Raw genomic sequence first — 9,790 nt, 5'->3', positions numbered from 1 at the left:
GAGTTGTCATTTTTTCTTATTTGAAAGTTTTGTTCTCAAATAGTCACCTTTTTTAACAAATAAAGTTTTGACATTGCCTTCAAAAATATCATTAAAAAATGTCATATTAAACTCACGTAAGATTTAACCTATCAAATGACATTAAATTGGAGCTAGTGTTATTCTAAAAATGACAACTACTCCGCCAAGTGAGAGTTGAAAGGCCCCCTTTAAGCTGCCCAGACGCCTTTGACTATCGATAAAAAAAAAATTAACATACAGGATTTCTGTACACCACGCTTCCTATTTTTTTGTAAATATATATAAATCCCTTGAAAAAGTAACAAATCAGTAAATGGTGGTGGGCGCGCACACGGAGTTCCCTCTCTTGGCGGAGCCGACTCAAGTTTCCTATAAATCACGCCATTCCGACCTAAACGTTTCAACTCGCAACGTTCAGCACGCACGAAAGCACTCTAGAGAGAGAAAGTCCGTTATAGAGAGAGAGAGAGAGAGAGAGAGAGAGAGAGAGAGAGAGAGAGAGAGAGAGATACGCAATTCGTTAGTGGGGAAGGAGATAATGGCTGCGATCGATCACCAGTATATTCTGGGAGGAGTAATTGCTTCTGTTTTGGGATTCATTCTCTTGTACAATTCCTTGCTCTTCTTCTTGTATGCTAATTCGAGTAGGAAGAGTACTGGGACGGCGGAAAACAGAGGTTCGAAGGAGGTACAGAGTCAGGGGGTTACCGCCACGACCGCCGCGAACGGCGGTTTCCAGCCGGAGACGGACGGCAGTACCGACGTCATTATCGTTGGCGCCGGGGTCGCTGGGGCTGCTCTCGCTTGTACTCTTGCTAAAGTAATTCTCTCTCTTTCTCTCTCTCCACTTTCATTCCGTGCCTACCTCTGCTTCTCTACACATAACTACAAATGCAATAAATGTTAGGTTTGTATACCCGTCCGACTCAAAATTACAGTCCATGAGAAAAAGAATATGTAATTTTTGAATAAATAAACAAAGTGCTTTTTCGTTTACAGTTACAATTTGAATTTTTTTCGTACTGATCGAATTGGAAACAGGATAAAGATTCTAGTAGAAAGTCGTATTCTTAACAAATACAGTATTAATCGAATTTTCATTCTCTTTAGTTTACCCTTCCATCAAGGAACACAACTTTTATTCTTGTTTGTTACGTTAAAAAAAGTTTTTAATCTCTCTCTTTTTTTAAAATAGAGAATAAAAAAATTAGATAAGTAAATTAAAAATAATTTTTGCGCTCTCCTTTGTCTTATAAATGCATGCAAAAAATTTCCTTTTAGTGCTAAGACAAAATTTCGAGTGCAATTATAAAGAAGTCGAGCACGAAAATCATATATTACCGTATAATTCTAATAGAAATCACTGTTACATTACTAGGTACTTGGATCCTCCAGGATTATTTTTTGTCTTGAATTGAATTTTTTCATATTTATTAATTTAATCAATTTTTTTGTAAATTATTGGTTTGTTTAGACGAGAAGAATCTAAAAGGTAAAAAATATATGTTCATATTTAAGTTTTTCTAATAAATCCAAAAATAATCCAAAACAGACCAATATTTATATAATTTTTGTATTTATTCAAGTAAGTATTAGTTTTGAATATAAATTTTTACATTTTACATTTGTCTCATTGACAAGAACCAATAATCCAAAAAATATTGTCCAAAAACTAGCTAATGCGTTTATTTTAATAAAGACAAAATAATCCTCCCGAATCTTTTAGCCAAAACAAGCATAATTTAATTGTTTATTCAATCCTGCACGAAAAGAAATTGAAAACAACTCTATTTAATATGTAATTGGATGACACTTGTTTTCTTCCATAATTTTAGTCCAAAAAGTCTAGAGGCAGAATTGAAAAGTTAGATCAATCAATTATTACAAGTATTAAAATAGAGTTTGCTTTTTTAGGTATAAAATAAACCAAAAATAATTACTACTCCTTCTCTAAAGGTCTCAATTTTGAAATACTGATATCGACTCTTGCGGAATCAGTTCATTGGGACTTACCCAATTTAATCAAACTCCCTCTAACTATGGGATCGATCCAATAAATTTGTTGACGTACACCAGACACTCTCAGTCATCCCCAAAAAAATATATGTTGGTTTGGATGGTTTGTGTCTGGCTCCGTTCCAGAACGGGTTTTAAGTCTTTATTTTTTAAGAAGGCAATTTCAAACTCAAAAATTATAGGCTTATTGAAATCTAAAAATATGCAATATGGATCTTATTTGATAGATCTCATTGAGATCTTTAATACGATGCAAAAAAAATTGCAAATTTATTTTTCATTCACATTATTTTTTAGTTTGAAAATGTGAAATAAGTACTTATTTTTTAAGAAGGTGTTCTGGAACGGATATAATTTGGTACGAAACTAATCGGCAAAATTGTTTTTGGCTTGGTCCCAAATTTGCAGGATGGGCGCAGGGTGCACGTGATAGAGAGAGACTTGACTGAACCAGACAGAATTGTTGGTGAACTTCTCCAGCCAGGAGGCTATCTCAAATTAATTGAGTTGGGCCTAGAGGGTAAGAAAATACTACTACGACAAACTCTCTCAGATTTATGCAGTAAAAACATCGGTTTTGTTAAAAAAAAAAATGGGCTGAAGATCTCGTTCTAGCACACGGTCTCTTGGATTCGAAGAACACCTAAGTTGAGAATATTTAGAAACTTTATTGATACCGAATGTATCTCAAAAAGAGAGTTACAGTCTTTGTTTAACGGGATTGAGTTCTCCTCAAAGACCCCTATCCTCTGCACGCTTCAAAAAATATTCGGATTGTGACCCACAGAAATACACGTTCAAATAAAAGCAAAAGATTAAATCATGAAGGACGAAAAATACCAAACAACTGGTATTTTTAGTCAAATACGACGAAGAGCAAAACAAAAAATAGCGAAGAGTAAAAAAATATGAAATAAATATCGGACCAAAAATTTTGGCAAAAAATCGCCCAACTTAGTTTGAATCACGGTTATTACTTTTAGAGTGGACCCATAATGCACCCAAGTGAGAGTTTGGAGAGGTACGAAAGGTTGAGTCTATTGGTTTGGTGGTTGCTATCGAAACGATTTCTATAGACAATAGGCCCATTAAACAGCAAAAAAAAATTGTGTACTTAAATTTTGAAAACCTGGACAATGAAGTTTGCCGGAGATCTCTCTTGGACTTGCGTTAATTGGGCTGATTCCCACATCGGGAGTTTGAGTTTGTGTGTGTGTTTAAATGGTTTACTCTACCTCTCCCTAGTTAGCAATTGTCTAGATGAGTTTCATACGTGAAATTACCCTCTTGCCTTCCTTAAAAAAAAAAAAAAGAAGTTTGCCTGAGATCCGGGTTATGTCACTGCGAAGCTACTATTTCGGACAAAAACCACCAAGATTTGGGCCAAAGCCAGAAGGAAATTACTATTTTACCCCTGCTTCAAGAAATCTTCAGCAACCTGTACTTAAAATTAATTAGTTAGTAATATCAAGTAAATTAATCTTTTATGTTTGTGCTTCTCTTAAATTTTTTTGTTATGTTTGACGACAGAGTATTTTTGTTGTCTTTGTGATCATTTGCAGATTGTGTGAAGGAGATTGATGCTCAGCGAGTACTCGGATACGCTCTCTATAAGGATGGTAGAGATGCTAAACTGCCATACCCACTGGAGAATTTTCCCTCTGACGTCGCCGGAAGAAGCTTTCACAACGGGCGTTTCATTCAACGGATGAGGCAGAAAGCTGCATCTATTCCCAAGTATGGTTTTCTTTCCCTTTAAAATGCATTTAATACTTCCTGATTCTCCGTTATATGTATTTGTTATGAACTTCTAAAAACTTCTCATATTTCTTGTGTAGAGGATCCTTTCTCGTGATTGGGAGGGATTAATAATTAATTAGATGATTTTAGCGTCTGAACTATCGATTTATCATGGGTTATTCCCAAAATCTAAAAAGTATTTGGGAGAGATTTGGAAATTAGATTCTGCAACTTAACAGTATTTTGGGAGTTTAATATAGATTTTCGATTGAGTTAGACCAAAAACCCATTCCCTATTTGTAATGGCGGGCGGAGTAAAAATTTAAAAGTATTTGGTGAAAAATGTGGTGGGTAGTTAAGTTTTGAGTAAGATTGACCTTTTTCCAACTTGAGAGCAGATTTTGATTAATCACTTCAAATAATCTGTGTGCCAAACTGCCCATAGTTGGTGGTGTAGAAGGTGTGCATACTCAATTTCTTATGAAATTTTTCCCCTTTAAACTGAACAGTATAACCCTGGAACAAGGAACGGTAACATCTCTACTTGAAGAAAAGGGGACAATCAAAGGAGTGCAATACAAGAACAAGAATGGTCAAGAATTAGCGGCATATGCTCCTCTAACAATCGTTTGCGACGGTTGTTTTTCAAACTTGAGACGCTCCCTCTGCACTCCCAAGGTATGTGTAGCCTCTCCTTTAATCCTATCACAGCTCCAAATTATATGTTTTAATTCCCTAGTTAGTCCACTTCCATTCATTTCCTACTGGGAACTCGTTTTCAAGTTTGCCTATATTTGTGTTTTTAGGATTTGGAATTCAGTTCTAGTGATTTCATGCTCTAGTTTTTTCTTTATGCACTATAGGTGGATGTGCCCTCTTGTTTTGTTGGCTTGATCCTTGAAAATTGCCAACTCCCTTATGCAAATCACGGACACGTTATTCTGGGCGACCCTTCACCTATCTTGTTCTACCCTATCAGTAGCACAGAGATTCGTTGTCTTGTTGATGTACCCGGCCAAAAGGTGCCTTCCATTTCCAACGGCGAAATGACTCAGTATTTGACGACCGTGGTGGCTCCTCAGGTATCCACAACTCCTTCAATACAAAGTATTTGTCATAAGTGGCAGAACCAGATAATTGTTCTTAGCCCTATTTTCATTTGTTTCAGGTCCCCCACGAACTGCACGACGCCTTCCTAGCAGCTATCGAGAAAGGGAACATAAAGACAATGTCAAATAGAAGCATGCCAGCCATTCCCCATCCCACTCCCGGTGCACTTCTGATGGGAGATGCTTTCAACATGCGACATCCGTTGACTGGCGGAGGCATGACTGTGGCTCTATCCGACATTGTTCTGTTGAGGGATCTTCTTAGACCTCTACGTGATTTGGATGATTCTGCCGCCTTGTGCAGATATCTTGAAACATTTTACACCCTTCGTAAGGTCAGTAGCAGCATAAACATTGTAGCAAGTAGCACTTTATTTTGTCTCGTCCATTTCAAAGTAAAGAATAAGAATAAATGAAGCTGTGTTTGGATTATGGTCGAAACACCCCTCAAAATAGTAGAACTTGGTTTGATCGGGAATTTAGAGTTAATCGTTTATAGAAAAGTTGATGTTTGTCTAACAGTACCTGCATCTAGTGCATTTCACGTGTGCGGCAATCAGGGGCCAAACCAATAAAAGTATCAACGAGGCTGCGTTTGGATCATGAATTTGTGTGGGGATCAGTAACTAGCCAAGTGTTTGTAAAAGTTCGTTACAATTCCTCCACATATCCAGGATTCAAATGTAGCCTGAGTAAGAATAATGGAGCTTCATGCGACCAAGAATTTATAGCCTTCATTTAGAATTGTTTTGCAAAGTCCATTTCATATGCTAGAGCCTATCTAAGAAAAGAATCGACAAGGCTGTGTTTGAAATGTTCATAAACTAGGCAAGCGATAGTGAGAAAGTTATCCATCCTTATATCCACAAACAAACACAACCTGTGTCAGATAACCTCGTATGATCAAGAATAAAAAATTCCCACTTACAAATTGGTCTGATCTTGATTCCATTGATCTTGTTTCCAGCCGGTGGCATCCACAATAAACACATTGGCAGGAGCACTATACAAGGTCTTCTGCGCATCACCAGACAAAGCAAGACAAGAAATGCGAAAAGCATGTTTCGATTATCTTAGCCTCGGTGGTGTTTTTGCACAGGGACCTGTGTCTCTACTCTCTGGTCTCAACCCCCGCCCATTGATCCTGGTCCTCCATTTCTTTGCTGTGGCTGTCTACGGTGTTGGTCGCCTGTTGCTTCCATTTCCGTCGCCCAAACGAGTGTGGCTTGGAGCTAGATTGATTTCGGTGAGTATTTCCACTGTTTGGCAATTAAGCAACATAGTCGAGAACTTCTTCTTTCTTTTTTTTTTTCTTTCCCTTCTTTGGACTTTCAATTCTTGGGTGTTTGATTTTCATTTGATTTATTTCCAGGGTGCATCTGGTATCATCTTTCCCATTATAAAGGCTGAGGGAGTGAGGCAAATGTTCTTCCCTGCAATGGTTCCAGCATATTATAGAGCCCCCCCTACTAATTGAGACAATTTAAAGAGCTCTTTTCAAAAAGGTGAGAAGAAAGAAGGAATCCAAGACTCTTTTTGTACTTGATAGAAAGTTGTAATATTAGACGTTTTCACTTTTCCCCTTATTGCAAAAAATAAAGGGTTTACATTGGTTGGGAAAGATATGCAGTTGAGCATTGGTTGATCATCAAGCTGTGAATAAACTTCCCCTCTGAACTTGATTTGTATGATACTTCAAAAAAATATAGATCCTTCATTCTTGTAAAAAGAATTTGCTGAGTTTTCCTTCATTCTTGTTTTATGAATTTATTCTTGTTTTGGTGTGCTCGTCGTCCTTTTAATCTTTGTAATTTCCTATCCAAAGATAAATAAAAAAATTTGCTGTTAAGAAAAAGTGAATTTATACTTCTTGTATGAACTTACTGAGTTTTCCCTCCGTCATTCTTGTTGTATGAATTTACGGAGTTTTTACAAAAATTTGCAGTCATAAATCAATGGAGATAAGCATCGAAGTAGAGTCAAATTTGGATCACAGAATAGCTTCCTTGACTTGAAACCTAACCTGAGTTTGTCCGAAAGGGTGGCACGATATGCTAGGGTTAATTTTCTGTTAATTTTCGTCTATCAATGATGCACAAACTATGAACATTCTTTTGAACATCCATAATCCCAGGATTAAAATGATTTGGCCTTTGGTGGCCCTTGATTTTTTTTTTTAAACTCATATAATATGAAAGGAAGTAAGCATAGCCCAAGAGTCATGAGGACTAAAGGAAAGCAGAGTCCTAGGGTAGCCAATACCAACATTAAAACTTAAACATCAATCCTAGAGGTGGCCAACCCCCAAGTAATCCGCACGAATAAACAGCATTGTTGAAGCTGGAATGTCGTGTCACGACCATATTTTCGTGTCTAGCTCAGATCCAAGCTTGGCAAGATTATCAACACTTTGATTAACCATTGGGGGCCGATGTGAGTAAGAGTGGCTCCAGTTCGGGTCACGAGCATCCTTGTCTTCTCTTAAGGCAGCATGATGGTGTGCAGTAGCAGGGCCTCCATTTATGAGATTCGCAGCAACCAGAGACTGATCCAATCTTGACATGTTGAATGCCTTTTTCCATAATGATAGTGAGGCCATAGTATATGGCCCATAGGTCCGACTCTAGGTTGGATCTGCTTGATAACTTCGCGTGGTTACCCAGGATCCATGCACCTTTGTAGTCCCTACAGAGTCCTCCAAAGCCAGCTTTTCCGTTGAAATCGTACAACACACGTCCGTGCTGAGCTTCACTTACCCTGTATTAGGCAAAACCCAAAGCATGAGACTAGGTTAATTCCTATCACTGGTGAGAGATGCTTTTATTTTTAAACGCATCAACAATTTCCAGGGAGTAGGTAGTAATGACCTTGAAGCTGTAAGGAATCGCAACATCGATGTTATCACAAAAACCCTTTTTGTCCCTGTCTTTCCAGATTTGCCATAATATAGTGGCAAAATCACTAGATATATCTTCTTTATAGTAGGACCAAAATGACATAGGACACACACTTTAGGGACTATACCTTCAGGGCAGCATCAAACTTGAACTTCTGACCCATCCAGTACAAAAGGTGGTTTCTTGTCATTCTAAAGGAACTCTGGCAGCAAAATTTGAGCCATAACAGCCTGAGCTATTGTACATTGATAATCATGAAAAAACCCAAAAAGAAAGGAGGACAATAAAATCCATACAGAAGTACATTATTTCAAGGAGAGTTTGATGCAAACTAGATCTAGTCCAAAAGTTTCACCATTATTCCAAATAAGTATCACAGCTTCTACAAACCATACATAGCTCCATCTAGAAGTAAGAGAAAAACTTCTTTATGGAGCAACCCGTAAACAAAGTTTACGGCGCTCAATTGCGCGCGTTCAAAAGTGTTTTGGACGGTCCAGATTTTAAAAAAAAAAACTATTCACTAGAATAGTTAAACTCTTCTAGCGAATAGTTTTTTAAAAATCCGGACCATTGATTGCTGAAACGGATGGCTGAGATTGCGTGGAGCCGTGAATAACTTGTTCCGCCATGAATAAGTTTCTCAGAGAAGTAAACTAATCTTCACAACTGAAGCACTTTTAACATTTGAAAATTGGAACCTCAACAAAGCTACTGAGGCAACTAGCTGAGATACTACAACCATAGAAAACGCAGAACACGATGGAGGCAGCAGATACCATATATCCTTTCACTTGTACAACTCCTTGAATCTTCTACATGCTTCCAAACCCACTGCCAGGAGTTGTAACAACATGGGTCTTCTCAAGAATTTCTTCAAACACGTCCTGCGAACTTATGGCCAGGAAAGTGAACCCACACGTATGGTGCATTTTTTCCTCCGTACACGTTAAAACCAAAGGATGTGAACGTATCAACTATGATACGAGAGTTTTCTTTATAGAAACCAATCACCTCCTGCATAGCCTGTAACATGGTGTTACAAATGGATGAATCAGCTGAAGATGGACTCTTTAGTAAAGTTTCAAAGAAGATTGGGAAAGAAGTAGGTACACATAATTAGCTACAGTGGAGGTTTTCCCTCTATTTTATAAAAGAACGCTCCTTATGCTTGGGTGGAAAACGGTTTCTCTGAGAAGAACATGTTATCTGGAAATCATTTTGAACAGAAACAGTTAGTGTCGGGTTGGGGCTAGTCTCTATGGTAGTCATGGTGGTGGGTGGTAGTGGCAGTAAAGGTGGTGTTCTGGTTGTGGTGTGGTTGTAGACTAGTAATGCTGATCCGGAAAACGCTTTCCATCATTACAAAGTGAACAACCTTATTTGCGAATTTCAACTCATTCTCCGTCAGAATGAAAAACATTTTCCGCTTACTTTCACTTTCGTTTTCTGGTGCACCAAATACAAGAAAATATTTTACAGAACGTTTTCCGCCGAAACAAATAGAGTTATATAAGGGATATTCACGCCGAGCAAAAAAAGGGATGTTAAACTTGGAATGTATACATCGAGGCCTTCTGGCGAAAGGCATGCCAGACCGCCAGCTTGGGCAATGTTAGATGCACCATTGAAGCAAGTACACACAATGCGATTAAAGTCCTTGGAAACAGGAAATCCATCTGAAAATTGCAGCTCTTTTGGAACCACTGTCCAACGACTCCAACCTAAACGAACTCCAGTAAACACGATGCATGTCCATTTTTTGCTTAAGGATGTACCAATTCAAGATATCATCTCAATGATCTCAAACAGAAAAAAGGAACCAACGGACTCCCCAAAATCAGATGAATTGATTCAAGACATCATTTAAACCACAATGGAGTAACATCATTTGCAGGAGACATTCAGATATGAACTCAATCTGAAAAAAGACTAACAAAAATAAAGGAAAGGTTTGTGCAATTGGGCAATTCCTATGAGTAAACCAAGAGAAGTAGTACATAGAAC

At 37.9% G+C, this 9,790-nt stretch overlaps 1 protein-coding gene and 1 pseudogene across 1 annotated transcript; one reads left to right on the top strand and one right to left on the bottom strand.

The window, feature by feature from the left end:
• Positions 1–334: 334 nt before the first annotated feature.
• On the top strand, positions 335–6,618 carry LOC131328017 (squalene monooxygenase SE1-like). Its single transcript, XM_058361136.1, has 8 exons — positions 335–841; positions 2,446–2,557; positions 3,600–3,774; positions 4,287–4,455; positions 4,641–4,859; positions 4,946–5,221; positions 5,854–6,132; positions 6,259–6,618. The coding sequence occupies exons 1-8, from the start codon at positions 335–337 to the stop codon at positions 6,361–6,363; spliced, it is 1,842 nt and encodes a 613-aa protein (XP_058217119.1). The 3' UTR covers positions 6,364–6,618.
• A 1,750-nt stretch (positions 6,619–8,368) lies between these two features.
• LOC131327577 (probable LL-diaminopimelate aminotransferase, chloroplastic) lies at positions 8,369–9,565 on the bottom strand (annotated as a pseudogene).
• Between the last annotated feature and the right edge of the window lie 225 nt (positions 9,566–9,790).

Source organism: Rhododendron vialii, chromosome 5a, assembly GCF_030253575.1.
Source record: "Rhododendron vialii isolate Sample 1 chromosome 5a, ASM3025357v1".
Taxonomy (NCBI): domain Eukaryota; kingdom Viridiplantae; phylum Streptophyta; class Magnoliopsida; order Ericales; family Ericaceae; genus Rhododendron; species Rhododendron vialii.
This window is presented reverse-complemented; position numbering and strand designations above follow the sequence as displayed.